The 18733-nt window shown below is 39.1% G+C and overlaps 1 protein-coding gene across 1 annotated transcript in view; it reads right to left on the bottom strand.

The window, feature by feature from the left end:
- The window catches only part of ABCC8 (ATP binding cassette subfamily C member 8), an 80373-nt gene that overhangs the window by 7438 nt on the left and 54202 nt on the right, over positions 1-18733 (bottom strand). Inside the window, exons 22-35 of the mRNA XM_065635829.1 lie at positions 16685-16822; positions 14207-14332; positions 13413-13512; positions 12554-12801; positions 11416-11576; positions 10463-10532; positions 9655-9812; positions 8368-8460; positions 4707-4809; positions 3181-3294; positions 2433-2553; positions 2146-2276; positions 1358-1436; positions 361-469 (exon numbers count right to left, since the gene is read on the bottom strand). Coding sequence (XP_065491901.1) covers positions 361-469; positions 1358-1436; positions 2146-2276; positions 2433-2553; positions 3181-3294; positions 4707-4809; positions 8368-8460; positions 9655-9812; positions 10463-10532; positions 11416-11576; positions 12554-12801; positions 13413-13512; positions 14207-14332; positions 16685-16822 — 1751 coding nt within the window. The remainder of the gene's footprint in view (positions 1-360; positions 470-1357; positions 1437-2145; positions 2277-2432; positions 2554-3180; positions 3295-4706; positions 4810-8367; positions 8461-9654; positions 9813-10462; positions 10533-11415; positions 11577-12553; positions 12802-13412; positions 13513-14206; positions 14333-16684; positions 16823-18733) is intronic.

Here is an 18733-nt window from a genome sequence, read left to right as displayed (position 1 = left end):
TTTTAAAGGTAGGGAGATGAAAACAGATGTAGGAGAAAGTTTCAAGAAGTGCTGGCTGGTTATGGGTTGATCAGTGAGCTAAACTTGATCCTGGAGGAACAAATATTGACTTTGTCTGTGTCACAGACATGGGATGCCTTCTGCTGGCAGCATGCTGACCAGGATCAGGCACTGGGAAGGTGCGGTCTGGCAGGGGTGGGTACAAAGCACGCACAGAAGGCAGTGACCTCCCTACTCCAACTGAGGAGACCAGAATTGAACAGTTTGCTATCAGCAATTCTGTAAAAGTCATCACATGGTATAATATATAACGGCATATAAGTCATTATATCGTTTTTATTGCTGGTGCTTAATGCTTACCGGATTGTTCCGCTGAATAAAATGGGATCTTGGAGAATGATTGACAGCCTGGATCTCAACGTCTGTAAGGGGAGCTTAGCGATATCTATGCCATCAATGATAATCCTTCCTATTCAAAAGAAAATGGATAGTCTGCTACACTGTTTATCATGCCACACAGCTGCTGGCAAAGACATGGCTCCCTTTCAGCTTGCAATACAGTACAGCAGGAACAGGCCTTGAATTCATATCTCCTTAATCACAACTGAAACATGTTTTGGTTAAGCAGCAAGCACAATTGACTAAGCCTCAGCTGGGAAGAAAATAAAGTACACTTGTAATATTTTGTGAATTATTACACACACTACTTATCTGCTAACCATTATAAACATCTGTCAAACAAGGTAGGAGGTTACCTCAACCATGGAACTAATTAGCAGGGGGAACAAGCATTTCAGAAAGCCAAATTACTGTTGAAATTTTATCTCCAAGTACAACTGTCTGGCTCTGCATAAGGGTCCTGTGGGTGATGTGGCTGAGAAACTGAGGCTAAAATTTTTTGAGATGCACAGGAAGTCACTCCATGAGGTACATGGAGATGGCACACGTAGTAGGAAGTCTGGCAGGAAATTCCAGGGCAGCAGACCAAACTGCAGTCCCCAGTTGCTGACTATTCTGTGCCCCATGGGTCCCGTCTCCGTCTTGTGCGTCAATCCTTCATTGTACTTCAACACTTTCCCCTTTAATGCTTTGCTCCTACTGCTGTTATTTAACAGCACAAAAGGCTGTCCTCTGTCACTTAGACTTGGACTTTTGCTTCTGTCAAGTAGAATTTTTATTAAGCCGGCTTATCAATGACACAGCTGTTAGGTGAGAGATGACACTGTATTTAAACAAGGCCAGAGAGTGTGTCCAGCAGATTCAAAAATCATACTTCAAAGCTGCAGCTATTAAGGAAAGGGCTATCAAAGCACCTTGAGGAGCCAAGCTTGACCAATATGAAGAAGTGTAATCTTACCCTCAAAAGTGTCAACCATTCTGAAAAATGCAAGAGAGAAGGAAGATTTTCCACTGCCTGTTCGGCCGCAGATCCCAATCTGTGACACAGAAAGCAGATGAACATTAGGTGAGCAAAACGGATTATGTGTGTATTTGACACCTACGATGAGTAGATGGAGGAGCGGTTCTGATCCACATGATCCTCACATCCTCCTGACAGTTCAGTCAAACTGAACTGGCCATAAAAGAGTCCCTAAGTTCACTCTTCATCTTTAGGAGTCTCAGCATTTATGGACAAATCAAGGCCAGTCCAGGAAAAGCAGGAGAGTGACACGGGAGCAGGACGAGGACTGGCCAGTGCTGCAGGCAAAACTTAGGATCCTGAGGTAGCCTTGTTTAGCAGGAAGGACACAGGCAAAAAGGACTAAGAAGGAGAAAAACAACAGAGAGAAAAGAGATGCAATGAAGCAGAAGAACAAGATGAGAATAAAGCTGAGAGCACCACATGGGAATGATCAAAGTGGGTTTAACGCAGTAAGGGGTCGCTGTCACTTCTTCCAGCACTGTGCTAACAGCAGGGCACTGGGATACTACGAAATGGTGTATAATTCTAACTTCTCGCTCTAACATGTGCCACCATGTGCCACACCAAACTAAGAGACCCACAGACTCCTTTCCAGTGCACAACATTCTTTTAGAGCAAAATTTCTGTAATTCAGTCATCATATACTGTGGCACGGTTTATCAACTCTGATTTCTATGATGCGCTAGTCTAAAGAACTTCTCAGAACCACTGCAGTTCTTTACCTTTTGTCCTGGAGAGATGTGGGCATTGACATGCTTCAGCACTGGCTTTAAGTTGCTGTCATATCGGACACTGAGGTTCTGGATTTGGATCTCCCCTCTGTCTGGCCAGTTCTGGGGAATCTGTGAGGAAGCTGTGCCAAGAGCACATGGGAAAAAAACCAACCAACCCTCCCATAATAAATTCATCAGCTCATGAAGTGATTTACTACATTTTTCATGGTAATACACTGCAAAATCATCAAAATTTCAGCAAGCTCTTTCTGCATGCTGCACAAAACTGCACTTACAAAGGAGCCCTTCGTAATTTTCAGCTTCTGTTTTGAGAAGGCCATTGATTCTTTTCACTGCACCCAGCTGGATCTCCATGTCAGCCAGGTTACGAACCATCCAATTCAGATAGTTAGACACCTAATGTAAAGCAAATACACTACTAAATTCCAGATTTTTAGTAGTTTGCATCATTTGACCAGCATGCAGTTTATATTCCTCCACAGTAACACTTGTTCAGCCTTAATAAGCTGAAGTTGTGAATGAACTGTACATGTCAACAGGGTGACAGCAATGACTAAAGGTTAGATTTCCTCACTGCAGTGCACAGATACTTTGGTACTATGGAGATCTCACCTACACCAACAGGAAAGAAGGAGGGGAATGGTAAAGAGGTGAAAAGACATCATCTTGGTAACTTAAGGTTTGACAGTCAAGAACAATGTACCAGGGCAAATACAACCGATGCACTGAAAAAATGTTCTTCACAATGGAAGACAATATAAAACAAATATGATGCAATTTGGCCAGATTTTGTTGACATATTTGAACTAACACCTCAATAAACATGTTATCTAAAAACTGAAGAAAGCATACACCCAAATATGCCAACCATTGAATGTAAACTGAAGTTAACACATGGTTTCAGTGATGTTACAGTACCCACTATAGATGGACAGACACCTTCGATCTTCCTGTTCATCTTTGTGCCCTGAAGAATTACAAAAACATGTTTGGGAGAGACAAACAGGGTCCCGAGATTCTTACCATAAGAGCATAGGTTAGTCCCAAGCCTACAAGTCCCGAAGAGAGTTTACTATACAGGCAACTGGTAATAGAAGTGACAGCTGCTATGAGTACCACACATGCTCCAATGTACTCCTGAAGGAATATGAATAAGCTCCATCACTATAAGACTACAAATTATTACAATGTTCTCATAACTTTGCATACCAAATAGCAAACCCATTGCACAGTTTGAAACACAGGCAGGAAACACCACAATAGAGACCCTGCCTAGGAACCCATTCTCATTGCCTTGAGTGTGGCTGTGCTGTTTGGAAATGCTGTTGTATGCAGGAGTCATACCAACACTCTTAACCTTCTCCTGGAGAAGTCAACACAGATATCTTAAGCATGTAATGGAGTTGGCTGAAACCATGCAGCTGATGCTACCTGGGGTAGCTCATGTGATCGCCTCTGTGAGCAGATCCTCTCTGTGGCTGATGATTGACTGCTGGGAGGCAGTGCAGTTTCTGCTGGGTGGCTACCATCCATATTGGTTCACATGAGATGTTCTTGCACAGCACGTATCTATTAGTTGGACTGTGTCCACACATGATGGGCTTTTGCTGCTTTAATTTAAATCATTAGTGATTTGACTTCCCACAGACAAGCCTTTGAGTAAAATTACGTATCGGACTAGAAAATTAACTCAGTAGGAGGGAAATTGTCACTCATCTATGTTTGTAGTGTTTAGTGATATAGGGACTTCAGATGGTCTAAGACTGAACGTATAAAAGGGTAGTAACATTTTATTTAAGTCTTACTCAATATCTGAATTTATGTAGCAAAAGGCACCAGCTAAAATGTAGTCCAAAGTGGAGGTATAGAGTGTGACAAGAAATATGAGTTAACATACACTAAGCACATATAAAAGAAGCCCATGTTACCACAACAGCAGTACTACACTTGTATCTAATAAAGCCTGATACAAATACCACTATCCGCAACATAAAATTCTTTGATTTGCTTCTCAAGGAATTATTTTTAATAAATAATTTCTCAAGCCGTGCCACTTTACTTTACGTGCCACTCTAAGGAAACGGGCACTTGAATATGTTTGGTGTTCTTCAGATGACCCAAAACAGGCACAAACCTGTCTGAGTCCTTCTGCTCATTAAGAGAACTTCCCGGAGGCTGAAATGTTCCTGGGGACCCACAAGGCAAAGGCCTGCTGACCCTGACTACTACAGTCCCATAAAGGCATCCTGGCTGGCAGCACAGCTCCACCAGCTCTGAGCCCTCTTCGCACACAGAGGAGCCAATGTGACCTATAAAAAACTATTCTTGTCTTGGAGAAACAGCTGCAGGCTATGGGGCAAATCTGTACTCCAGTCAGTTTCCAGGATGGGTTAGGCGCATGTTCATTACAGAGAGAGAGATACAGATATGAAGTGTAAGGCATAGCTTCAAAACCCAGCTGAGGCTGGATAACTGTTGAATGCCTCATCAAATTGCTTGGAATGAAGTCTAATAAATTCATTGCGTATACACAAAAATAATGTACTTGCCATGCGGACTTCCAGCCAGCGATTGGCAGCTGTAAGGAAAAGGGAAGCGATGTTGTTGGAATCTGTGTATTCAAGAAGTTTTTGTCGAAATTTCGCTTCGTACCTAAAAAGAAAAAAAAAAAAAAACAAAAAAGGGTCAGGCCTTGGTGTGCTGGAAAAATGAAAAGTAAAATTTAACTTCTGGGGGTATATGCTCATGGGCAGCTTGACACAGGACCTAAATCAGCCTATCAATAGTTCGCAGTGACATCATCTATAGACTTGTGTTAGACACGTGCAAACTGTATTTGTAAAGTATCTTCATGAGTAAATGTGATATTATTGCATTGATGAAACTCTGTGTGGGACTTCTAGATCACACTATCTCTTTTCTAAATGTATTTTATTAAACTGTAACTCTAAGAGACAAATCTGAAACTAAAAAAATCAAAAATATAGATGAGAAATAATACATGCCATGTACTTGTGAAAAGTAGTATTAGTACTGCAGAATGCAGTTTCTTTTCTCATGTGATCATATAAGGCCAAGCTTTAAAATTTATATTACTGTAGTGCCTAGAAATTGTAACCATTTATAAAGTATAAACTCTAAGTACCTCCAGTCACGGTAGCTCTAGTGTTAGACAAACATGTTTGTCCTTATCACGAAACAAATGAAGCACTTAGGAAAACAAAAGTCCAAATACATGGTACAACAAAAAGTAACCAACTGGAAGGAACTGTGTTTCCCACTCCCCCAGATGAATTGGCCACAAAATACAAAATAAGATTAATGGCAAATAGGTCTGGTTACAGTTTACTGTAGTGGATCTGCACCCACTCATCAGAATAGCTGCCTCAGTGAATTCTGCCTGAATCCAGCAGATATGGAAGATGATTCCTTGCTACAGCTATTTAGGCCGGGGTCTTGGCAAGTATGCAAGTCAGCCGGTCCCCCCTTTTAGCTGGGCATATTTCTTTGCATAGGTGTAAATTAGTGTGATGTTAATAATAAAATGTATCCATAATTATGTCTAATGATAAAGGAGAAGTCTGCCACAAAAGCCTTTTCCAGGGTGGTAATAGAAGCTTGAATGCCTGAAGATCTAGTTTAGGCACCCAAAGATCGACATTTTTCACCCCTTCATTACACTAGTAAGTTTAACACACTCGCTAATCTCCCCCTATAAAGCTTTGCCCTATTTATATCCTTAGCTATTACAGTTGTAACAAGCACTACTTATTTATAAATTCAGCTCACCTTACACGGATATGAGAGAAAGATACAACAATGTTTTGTTTAAGTATGAAGTACATGGCTTAGAGAAGCTTTCAAATTTGTTCACTGCAGACTATATTAATTCTTCTTCTGAGTACAGTATAACAAAGTTACAACCTTACATAAATGATTTATGCCCTTGAGGAAAAGAAATAAGTGCCACTTTGTGGAAGTAATTTAGCTGTTCACAACTTAGCCATGTGCCATGACATAAGAGTCTGCTGTGTGCAATGAAGAACAGCCTGGGCTGCCTGAGAGTGCTGGTGTGTTTGCACAGCCAGGAATGGTCGTTCTGCAAGTGAGCATTAGCGTCACAGAGTCAGAGCTGGGGAGCCCTGTGCTTCCTCAGTCCCCTACCACACTGCCCTGGCTGTACTGCTTCTGGAACCAGTTCCGTCACATTTATCTTTCATATCTCTATACCATGAGGTATTACGTGATGCAGATATGCCTTAGAAGATGTGAAGTATGTGTCATGAATCAGTCATGCATATGCACATGGAATGGAGATGCAGACAAAGTTAACACCGTTGGTGGAATACTACGGAAATATCAGAATTTCTCTTCAGAAAGTGTCCCTAGATTACCAAGCCTCTCAGAATACAGACCAGTCTTTGCAGATGCCTTCACATTTACATTTTATTGATTATTTAGCACCAATGCTATCTGAAGTGCCCAATAGCAAACTAGAAATTGGGCCAGGGCATCTGCTGAGGGTGTATTTATAGCTGCAGCAGTAGCTGTCTTTCTGATCTCCCCCTTGGCTTTTTTGTACATCTCTTCCCTAGGTATTCTGAGTAAGTGCAGGACTGAGAGTTACCAAGGGTAAGGGTACTCCACGAACAACTGGCACCTCCTAACTTTGACTGGATTCCCAAATTAGTGTTATTTTTAGAGATGCTCAAGCTAGCAAGTCTAAACTCCACTCCTGCTAATATTTTAGGCAGCTGAAAAGCTACACAGTCCTAAATATAGCTAGGTTACCAGCTGATGCGGGAGGCTGCCGGGCAGATGGAATACAGAGCTTACTGAACACATATGGCTGTTGGGTCAGACACACATCAGTTACTGCAGGATTTAAGAAAAAGGAGGCACCAGACACAATTCTTTGACAGAGGAATTCATTTCAAGGTGGCAGGAAGAATCAAGACGGAATGCTCCAAATGACTGAATATAAAAGCTAGATGGCATCGAATGTTATTTATTGTATCAATATCTGAAAATATACAGCCATAATACTCTAAAGATCCTCTTGAGAAAGTAGGAGAATATACAGATAAATGAGAAAAGCAACTGTTAAAAGAGAAATTGAATTTCCTTAAAACTGAACGTAGACGTAGCTACAAACTAGAGAACACGACACTTAAATTAAATAACCAATAATAGTAATTAACACAAAATACTACGCTGTTCTACCGCTCTTTGGGAAACTACCTTCAGTCAAAAAGAAACAAACTCTTAAATTGGTTGTTTTTTCATTGAGCTATTTATATCCTATTTAGAATAATTTAAGTAAAGTTAACTTCGTGCATTGCTTCTATTATAAAATTAACATTATAGGTTCGGAGGAATAAGTACTAGCATTTCAAAGATAGAACAGTAACAGTAATAATAACTGCCAAAATGTGTAGACATCTAGATGTGGTGTGGAAGCCAGTTGACCACATTTGAGTCAATTGGGAAAAGACAAGAATAGCACTAGTGCAGGGCAAGCAGCTGGTAGGCTCAGCAGTAGTTTTATTGGTACCTCTGTGAGTATCGGTGCGACTGCCATTTTTGTAACACAGATACACAACCCAGGCATGTATCAGGTATGCCTGGGCTGCTCTCCTGTGAGCTTATGTGGACAGGAAAATGAATCAAAACAGGTGATGAAATACTTTGTCTCCAGCTTGTGTATTTTCAAAATCAGTATAAACAAGCACCTTTTTAGCTAGCAACCTGAAAAATAACTCAGGGAGCTATTGCAGCCTCTGAAGTCACTAGCCTGCACAGTTTATCTTACCAGGACATCAACTCATACACAAATCATTCTGGCATAACAAGTTAGTGCATATTAGTTGTTCCATGGAGACTGTCCAAGCACACAGCATGCTGCGGTAATTTCAAGCTAATTTAGCTTCTTAAATCACATTTGCCCACAAGTTTTTTTCAGGCTGCGTGCAAGTGTATGGAGACTTACTGCAGGGCAGCTGACACACATTAGCTTGTTTTTCTACAGTAACTCCTTCACATGCAAAATGTTTAAAGTAGTTCAGTGTTTTGGAGTTCCCCCTTACCAGTGTTTTGGGGAATCTGGGTTTTCTAGGTCATCCAAGTTACAGTTACTTATAACTGCACAATGGCAGAACAGAATCAGAAACAGAGATTCAAAAGTGAGGTATTTTTCTTAAAAAACTATACCTGAAAGCTCGGATGGTGGTAAGACCTTCAACAGTCTCTGAAAAATGAGAAAGCAATGGTAGCTGAGTGCTGTCATCCAGCTGCTGCAGGTCCCTGGAGAGGATTATGAAAATAATTTTATAAAAAGTCAGTTTTGTTGTGCTGTTATTCTCTTGAAACAGGCCCAAGGAGTGAAAGGGAATATCATCACAATAATTATATATATAAGATTCAGACAGATTGCAAAGCAGTGCTGCATGTCTCTGACCAGAGGTTGAAGACCCCAGAAGGATTTTTCTTTTAACACTTGAATACAAACAGTGCTGGAGTTCTGAATGGGTCGTTTCCCCCATTTCTGCTATATACCTCTTTCTTATACTCAGTTGTTTATTCATTTAAACACCATTCTGGATCTATGCTGAATATAAATTTAATGGGATACTGCAAATAAGAGCTCGAGTTAAGCAGAAGGCAAAATGCAACCTCCTCTCTCTCCTGTACCTATCCCCAGATGACAGCACGCCTTCCCGTGGAGCTAACAGTACAGCTCATACACTCAATAGAATAAATGAGAGTCTGCACTCATCATTAGGTTGTGCTTCTCAATTTCATGTTTAGTCATCGAATCAGCGGAAGCACATGTGGGGTGAAATTCTATTTAGTCTCAGTTCCTTCCAGCAGGAAGTAAATAGGTTACAGACTCTCTCTTGACTGTGCATACATGAAGGGATAAATGCAGCACTGCTGCAAATGCTTCTTGAGCACCACTGGGAGGGGAAGCTGTATGACTGTAGAAAGAGAAAAATCACTAATATGGCTAAAATTTTCCAACTGCTTAAAAACTAGCAGGCACCCAGAACAAAAGAGGATGCTCATGCATATTGGATCTTTAATGGGCCGCAGTACCACCATGGTTATACTGCATTCTCCAGCCTCTCCCGGGCTTTACAGATTTCCACTTCCACCTGGGTAGGCAGATACCAGTTTCCTTGTTCTGTCACCACACTGCCTTGGACCTACCCAGCCCACAGGCCTTGGGGAGGACAGGATCCAGTTGTTTTTAAGAAACTTTGATCATGGACAAAGACCCTGCTCATGCCTCCCAGAAGTTCTGCTTGAAGAGCTGCAAAAGCACTTGTGAAATGACACATTTTCACTATAGTGGATTTGGTTCACTTCCAGACATGGCCATGGCTTTGACAGGACTGAATTTAAACATGAACTTCCCCAGCACTGCAATTCTGCAATGCAGTCATGCATTGCAGAAAATATGTCAGTTGCAAGAATGATACTGTTTTATGCTCTTACCGTGATGCGACTCGGAAGTACTTCTGGATGAAGTAACACGTGATTGCGAGGGGAACCAGGGCAATGACAAACATTGGTGTGACGTACGAGATGACAGCAAGAGCAGATACACACAGCAAAGTAGAACGACTCAGGCACTCCAGAGTAGCTGGAATGTGCTGTAGAGATAAAGAAGAATAAGCACACAGAATCTTCCATAACATATCAAGTTTAAAATAGCGTTATTACATTTTCCTTTCTCCCACTTACACAACAACAGAAATGTTGAGGATTTGAAGCACTATAGCATACAGGTCAGCTTTTGGGAAAGTCTGAAGGGATTTCTGTGAGGCTGCTTCACAGGTCTGCTTTGTGGGCCACAATCCTCATGTCAGAGGATTACAGATGGGATGCGATAGATGATTTCAGTGCCTGCATTGATCCTATGAACTGGCACTGCAGACTGGGGTAAATGCTGATAATCTGAATTTCAGTCATTTGTATTTTGGGCAACAGCACTTTCCTTTTTCCCATTTAATTTGCTCATATATGTCAAGTGAATGTGTTTACCCACTTTAAAAAAAGAGTAGATCCTTTTAATTTGGGGATACCACTACTTTTCTATACAGGGCACCATAATCAAATAAATGGCTTTCAGTGTGCATTTAAGATGAGGAATTCATTCTGAACCTAGAAAACCATGATGCAAATTGATATACTAATCAAAGCCAGAGATTACCAGTGAACGAGACTATAATAAGTTAAAATCCAGTCTTTCACACTGAGAGAGAGAAAATAATTTGGGAGCCTGAATATATTTATGCAATACCTGGTCGATAGTATTGCAGTCAGCTGAAAATCTGTTCAAGATACTTCCCAGTGGTGTTGTTTCAAAAAATCTAAAATGAGACAACAAATGGAAAAGATTAAAATACTGATACTAGAACAGCGGGGTTTGTTTGGTTTTGTTTTTTGTCTTCCTTAAGCTAGGTACTATATCAGACACATTCAAATAAAATGACAAGCACAGTGAAGTTTCTCATTTTCCCTCATAACCATGGCTTTCCAATAAAATGGCAGACTTGAATGTAATCCATCAACAGCAAGTATGTCCTCAGCTTCCTCTACTGCCTAAACTACGCAAATCACATGATTACATTTTTAAAAAATCCTTTCAGTATGCAATTTGAGGCTTTTCAATTCATGAAAAATACAAAGGTAAAAATTTTCCCTCATGTTCAGTAACAGCTGAATCAACAGGTTTGAATCAAGCTACAACTTTCTTTCGTGCATTAAAGAAAACTTATGCAGGACATGAAATGCCTTTACTGGTATCTGTACATCCCAGTGTACTCTACTGGTGCCTGTGATGACACTTGCGTAAGCTCCTTATCTTTTACAAACTTGCCCAATCACTGACAGTAAGTATTTCCAATCATTCCAATTATGATGCACGCTATGAATGAACTGTACAACATAATGATCAATAATTCCGTTTTCTCCCTAATGAAAAACAGGAAAGAGAAATTAAACATGCAAGGAAGTAAATCTCTACAATTGCAGTCAGGCAGGTGATGCACTTGACCAGCGTCTCAGAACCTGAGCAGCCTGGGTACCGTTTCCAAAAATTGCTCAGTAGTTTGATACCTGGTGATTGTCAATAATGAATTAAAAAATGTGATTCACAGACACTTCTTAATAAAACCTGTGCTTATAAAACTGCCTTGAAGTAAGAAACACAAAATGACTACAATACAATTTGTATTACAATCAGGGGAATACCTCATCGGAGCCAAAATAATTTTATTTAGTAAAGAAGAGTGTAGCTTTTTGGTGACTTTCAAGCCAGTCCACTCCACCGCTATTGATGTAACAAGACATAATACAATCCCAAGACAGCAGAGAATGCTGAAAACTTTTGAATATGGAGAATGGTTGAAATCCTAAGAAATAAAGAGTAACAAAATTATTCACTGTAAATTATGTTTAAAAGTTATTGTAAAAACATAAACACATGACTGAAAAAGTGTAAATAGTTTTTCCTCCCTAAATTAAATTGCAAATGATTTTCAACCATCTTAAACCACAGTTTATTATCCTTTGGATGTATGAAAATAAGCAATTAATCAGAAATTAAAAATCACAGAATTTAAAAAAAAAACCTTGAAAAATATATTTGATAATTTCCTCTGAAGGAAAAAACCCATCTTCAACGCATTTATTATGGCTTTGTTGTATTGGTATTTTTAATAGGAACATAATATAATACTTTTTATCTTGAAATACTAATTTAATATTAAAACCCAGCATCAATAAAGCATATTTTAGAGATAAAAGCATGACTACAGTGAAATCATACATGTACCTCCTAAACATAAATGTGGATTATTTATAGGCACTAAATCCTGATAAAGAAAACAATCCATTTCTAACAAAATCCCTCTGCTATTACTTTATACATACAGAATACCCTGCTAGATAACACTGTGAGCAGTTCCATGTGAAATTCACATGAAAATCCACCCAAGACGCATGCTTGTCATTCAAAAAAAAAAAAAAAAAATTCTGTGTTTCCCATATGTTACAAAGTTGAAAGCCCTACTTGCAGTGAGAATGCAACAGTACAGGAAAAAAGAAAAAAACCTATGATATCAAAATTACTTTGGAGACCAAGATTTAGGCATGTCAGCTAGATGATGAAAACACACTAAATCTAGCAAAAGGAGAACGACAGCACACAAAACTGAACTGATAGTTTCATTGCACTGTGTACCAAAAATGCATTAACCTTCGAAATACTCTGGAGTGGTTCCACTACTCAAAATATAGCACGTTGCATACAAATCTTGGAGCAGAGCTTGACAGTGGGAGATCAGCGCTGGTTAAATCAGAAGAGGACGGTGACTGGGGTGTTGCGTACCTCACAGTAAGAGCAGTTTCTCAGCTCTAGCTCTGTCTTCCCGGCAATGGCATCTGAGGTCCAACGCGCCAGGCAGTAGTCGATGGCCACCATCACCGTGTGCTTCAGCAGCTGGGACAGAACCAGCAGAGGCAGGAGCAGGATTCCTGCTGCGCTGAGGTACTTTCCGCACGCTCTCCAGGGCATCTTTGCTCTCTGATGCAGCACCGAAGACAGGTTGTCTTCATCATCACTTTCTGTTACTTCTTCTGCGACGTGCACGAAAAAAGCACAACCACACTGACTTACTCGTACGCACCTTTCACAGGGACTGGCAAGTGGCAGCTACAAAACAGGTCATCTTTTACAGGATGAAGAGCGGCCTTAAGGTGAAGTTACCTGCTCGGGCATGCATGTATTAACCTGCTAAAGCTATTAGTAACACATGCTAAAAATATGCAAAAAACCTCAGTACTAGGCGATCAATGTCTTAAAGCCATGTTTTTGCAATTTAAAAAATGCTGGCTTGGTAAAAATTAATTGCAATTGTCTCCTAGGTAAAACCTTAAACAAGCATGCTTAGATATTGACAGGTTTGAAGGTCGCCCAGCATAAATTATTCAATATTATTCCTCTTTCGTTATCAAATCATGTTCAAGCATAAGAAAAAACGCAAATTTTGGAGGAAGCTATGACTTCTGGATGCTTGAAATCATGGTAGTCCAGAGGCAAACTCAAAGGGAACAGCACTCTCACAAATCATGACCCACGTGAAAAATAATTATTCTCTTGCCAGTTTTAATTATGTTAATTCATTCTAAAATAATTTAACTGTGAAACAGTAACGTAGTGGTACTGAGCTCAAAGGGTGCCCTTTTACCTTCATCCTCTTCATCATCTTTCAGCAGAGCTTCACGGGAATACATAGTCCTCCGGAGGTTCGTTCTTTCCAAAACAGTTTTTCTTTCAATAATAGTCTCCTAAAAAAGGGAAAGTTTGTGCGTTTTCAACCAGAGGAGTAATAAAAAATTACTAGCTGTGAGAAAACCTGTTTCCAGTCAAAATGTCAGAGAAAAATTAAAGTAAGAACGCTACAGCACGCACTCATAAGTGATTGATTTGCTACCTCTGTGTAAAACCAAAGGACATAAATTAGATATCTGACATAAATTTCAGATTGTCAATCCCAACCCTCCTGGAATCTTAACTTGGACAGATACCTCTGAATTAAAAAGAACTAAGATTAATATCTCATTCTTCATGTGTGGTAGTATTAAAGACAAAATGCGTTAATGATTTAGAGAGCTTGATATATGCACATCTGAAAAACTTTTACCCAATGCAGTGAGTAAATTCAGGCATATTTATAGAAGCAGTAGTATTGCACATTACCAATGCTTTTCCCCTAAAATGTCCCAATTTAATATTCCTTAGACAAGAATATTTTGATAGGGCTCCACTAACAAGAATGGGTGAGAGGCAACAGTATCAAGGAAGTATGAGATGTCCACATAAAGAAACTTCTCTTAATAAATCAATAATAATGGTAATACTACATTCATATTAAGTTAGAAATCACAAACAGCATGTCAATCCTTGCTAATGCTTTCAACCTAAAAAGAACCACCTGTCACATTTTTTTTACAAATATTGATTGCCCTGCCCATCAAAAACCTTCTCTAGCTCTTGGTCTTGTCGATTCATTAATGTCTTCCAGTGTTCAAAGAGCTCAGTCTCTGATTTCTGAATGTCCTTGAGTGTTCCTTCTCTCTGGATGTTTCCATCTTTCATCGCAATTATCTAAAAAGTTTGAAACACAAGTGGTGAGATAAATAGCCACGTATCTCTATTTATTTAAAAGCTGTGTTGCTGTGCCTGGACAGAATTTTCGCTTTTCTTAAATAAAGAATATTTCTGCAAACAAATTAGCCTTTTTAGAAGACAGTGAAGTTATCTCTCAACTCTATCTCCTTTACTCAAGATGCTGCAAAACCAGAAACTTCCTTTACTTCATGCATTCAGAGAGGAAGGCTGCTTTTAGGTAAGAAAGAAGAAAAATGGGGGCCCTGTCAGCAGACAGGAGAGTGCATTACTCTTCCTAAATATCGGTCATTAGCCAGACAAGATTTTAGAGTTCTCTTACCTCCTAAAAGAAAAAGCTTTTAGCACCACACTGTGCGCAGCATGTTTTGCCCTCATTCAGGCAATTAGATATGAGCATGCTGGCTCCACCGTCTGTTTGATATCATGGACCTGATAAGGAAAAGCTAGGGAATTTGAATCCCTAAGGCTTTTAAAAGCATAAATAGTGGATGCATTTGAAAAAGATTATACATGCAAGACGAAGTCTGCAGGGTGTGGTTTCCAGGTTTATATCAATATAAATACATTATACACACAGTGTAAGTGCCTTCACTTAGATCTGACAAGGAGAATTGGAAAATGAGGCGTGTGGATTATAAACTCACGTGACATCATTAGAAAGTAGTTAATGCAGTATTTATTTTTCTCTCTTCCTGGAAACTCAGAAATTTCCACTGGTGAGGGGTGGGAAATAATCTATGCCATTTATTGCTAAGAATTTACACCAGAGGAAAGGAAAAATAAAGTAAGCAAGGATATTTTTGTGGTAAATTTATTCAGGAAACCTGAAATTGGGCTGGACCTTGAATTCTTCTGAAGGTTTTCATACAAAGATTTAGGAGGGCCATCACATACACTTAAAATTCTATTTTCATTTAAAATTATTTAATAAAACAAAATAAACATTCCTGCTGCACTCCACTGGGTAAGACTTGCTAAGGCTTAATGAGATCTGTGCTTAGGAAAAAGACCTGAACTATTTCTTAATAAAATTCATTAATATAAGTCCTTCCTGTCCTACAGGCTTTTTGGTACAGTATATTTCATAAAACATTACTGAAACCCAATTAGAAGATAATAAAAATAAAATAATTCTCAGAGCATCTCGTAAAACACAAACACCTACAAATGAGTCTGACATTCATAAAGAAAATGAAAAAGATTATACTGATACAAGGCCATAGCTGTGCATATTTAAACAAATGCAAATACATAACAATTTAAAAGGAGGAAGCTAAGATGGACCTCATAAGGAGGAGGAGGCGGCAGAAAATTCCTGTATCCTGAGAGATGCTAACCAGAAAAGGAGAACTGTGTTGAGAACAGTAGTAATTCATAACGGTGTACAACTGAGGGACAAGGTTGCAGCAGACACCATAAATGCTGCCCACCAAAAACATCATCTGAACAAGATTAATGTCTATCCAAAACTCTATAGCAAGCCGATATGAAGAACAGAAAGCAGCTGAAATATGACTGTTTCTTGAGACACAGTAACTGCTGCTATAGTCTCTGCAAGCTGCAAATGAGAGACAAGTCCTGCTAGGAGGCATAACTGCTGTCATCAATCCTCGTGGGCAACAAGACCTGTGATGATGTAGCTGGATAACTGTAGGAGAACTAAGTGCAAGGCCAGTGTGAATCAATGAACTAAAAAATATATATATATATAAACCCAAACCTTCTTTGGCATTTGCAATTGCGAGCTGTTATAGAAAGCATACCTTCATTTTCTTCTGTAAACTACAAGATATAACAAAGAAATCTAACAAAACAATTGAATACTACTCGTTCTTAAAATTTTGCCAACTTACAAAAGGTAAAGATGTTTTTGATACATTATGTACTAGTACTAACCACAAGGAAATACATTTTTTTCCTTATAAATCCATGCACCTCGATATCCAGAAACACACTTTGTTTTGTGACAGCACAGACAAATTCCTAGTAACATCCCAGCAGGGACAAATACATTATTCAAAGATTTCATCGTTTTGAGATTAAAAAGGAGCAGAATTTTCCAGTATAACTAATGATTTTGGATACTCAATATATTTTAAATGCAGCCTGCTTTCATGAGGGTATTAATTACCAGCTCTATGAAAATCCAACCTATTTAGGTGTTCTAAGATAGGAATCCTAAACTTAATTTTCAAAAGATCTTTATTATGCCTCTTCTCACTAAACTACTACTTGGTGGAAAGATGAAGCAAAAGCCTTGTTTGTAGCAAGACACATTCATGCCATGTTTTTGCCTCCTCAGAAAAAAAAAGGGAAGATCTTTCTTACCCAGTCAGCATGGGGCAAGTACTGCAGCTTGTGAGTCACTAGCACAATGGTCCGCTTGTCTTCCCGTAGCATTTTCAGGATCCCTTCTTGCATGAGATGGTCACTTAGGTGGATATCCAGGGCAGAAAATGGGTCATCCTGTCATGAGGAAAAGAGGTCAGCTTTTGCAGCCAGCATGTATGGGATTTAAGGAAACTGACAGATTTTAATACCTGTAAAACCAGTTCGATCAATATAGATTATCAAAAGAGGCCATCAGAAGATCAAAATTGCTCTGAGGAAAGGTTTTCTTAAATTATTATACATAACAAACCTTGAACTGTCTTTTTGCAGCAAGTACTCAGACATACAGTAATATCAGCTGTGTAAATGCTATGATTTTGGGAGGCTTTCTGGGAACGGCTCCTCTCAACAGATGTGTTCCATAGCCTGCAGAACTGCAGGAGCTTGTTCCTGTCAGACGCAAGACAGTGCAGCAATGTATGTCTCTGGCATATGTTACATAACTGCTCCAGAGACAGTGACAAAGAGCACATTTTTATTTCCCTTGTACACAACTGCCTTCCGGTTATTTTTTTTTTCTATCCATAAATCAAAACTCTATTAACAAAGAAACACAAAAGGAGAAATATTGATCATTTTGATGACTCTGCTCACATGCTTGATTTACGACGTAGATTATCTTACTGAATCAATGAATTATATGCAGTTAATTTAGGCATAACATAACCTGTACCATCTTGTGGGGAACTCATTTACCTAATCCTATCTATATGGAATTACAAATCTATTGTATCTGCTTGCACCAGTGATACTGGCTGTAGGATTTACCTAGTATTATTGCTTCATACTATTATATTACACTAAAAGCAGGATTTCTTAAAAATCAAATTTTGTTTTCTTTTCTCCAGATGTTTGCTGATAAAGTAGGGTTGAATTTGAATCAATTCTGCTTTCTGAGTGACATCATTGCCACCAGTTAGTTAGAGGTATAAGCAAAGAAGTGAGTGCTTTAGAAAATTACCTTCAATTTTTGCAACTATTTATATTGTGACTGTATTATATACTTTAGTATTTCTGCTTTCATGCATCTACAAAACCAAAAAGATCTGAGATCAACAGTAAGATAAATACAACCACTGAAATTCTAATAAATCATAGCATCATATCATAGAGCGCCTCAAAAATGCTTTTGAAACACAGTAACTTCAGACTGTGATGCAGAATTTATTCTCAAAAACGTGTGTGCACTGTGCTGACTGAGCAAGGACGTACATTGTCAGCTTTACCACTGCACTTTCCTGATCTGGCACAGACCTAAACGTCATCCTGAGCTCCGAGCTTGTGCACGGCCACCTTGGATGCAATGCTGCGCTTCTGCAAACTGTAAATGCCAGTTCACAGACCATGACACTGCATTGTAGAGTCAGGCGAGGCTCTTCCCTAAGGCAACACTCACCATATATGATTATAATGATGCATTGATTACAAGATACCGGAAAAAAATCATGCTACAGGACTAGTCTGACATATGATAAATAAAATAAAACATGCTGAATAAATGTAATTAAGAATAAAATATGTAATGAATTATCACATGACCTTTTTCATATCTGTAATGATCACAAGAAGTTTACAGAATACAAAATATTACTGAATATAAGGCACACGCGAGAGAGAAATTTCATGAGCATTTGTTTACAAAATCAGTCTTACAATGAGTATTTGCAGATACTAATGTACAGGATTCCTGATTATTTTTGAAAGATTAATAACTGGAAAAAAGTTTCTTTGTAGGTACTCTCACATTATCAAACTATAAGAGAACCTACTATTAGGAGATTATCAAGCATCCTCCACAAAAGGACAAATGTGACAAAACCAAGTTACAGCCCAACACCGGATCTGCTGATCCGCAGCACTTGGCCCAGCTGCTCTCTGCTCTCCTGCATTCTGGTCAGCGCCTGGAAATGCCCTGCACATGAAGCAAGTGTGCATTGATCAGCCTAACTCAGGGAAAGGTCTAAATAACGTCCCAGACTTTTAGGG

Source organism: Caloenas nicobarica, chromosome 5 (assembly GCF_036013445.1).
Source record: "Caloenas nicobarica isolate bCalNic1 chromosome 5, bCalNic1.hap1, whole genome shotgun sequence".
Taxonomy (NCBI): domain Eukaryota; kingdom Metazoa; phylum Chordata; class Aves; order Columbiformes; family Columbidae; genus Caloenas; species Caloenas nicobarica.
The sequence above is the reverse complement of the archived record's forward strand: the minus strand, read 5'-3'. Positions and strand labels throughout refer to the sequence as shown.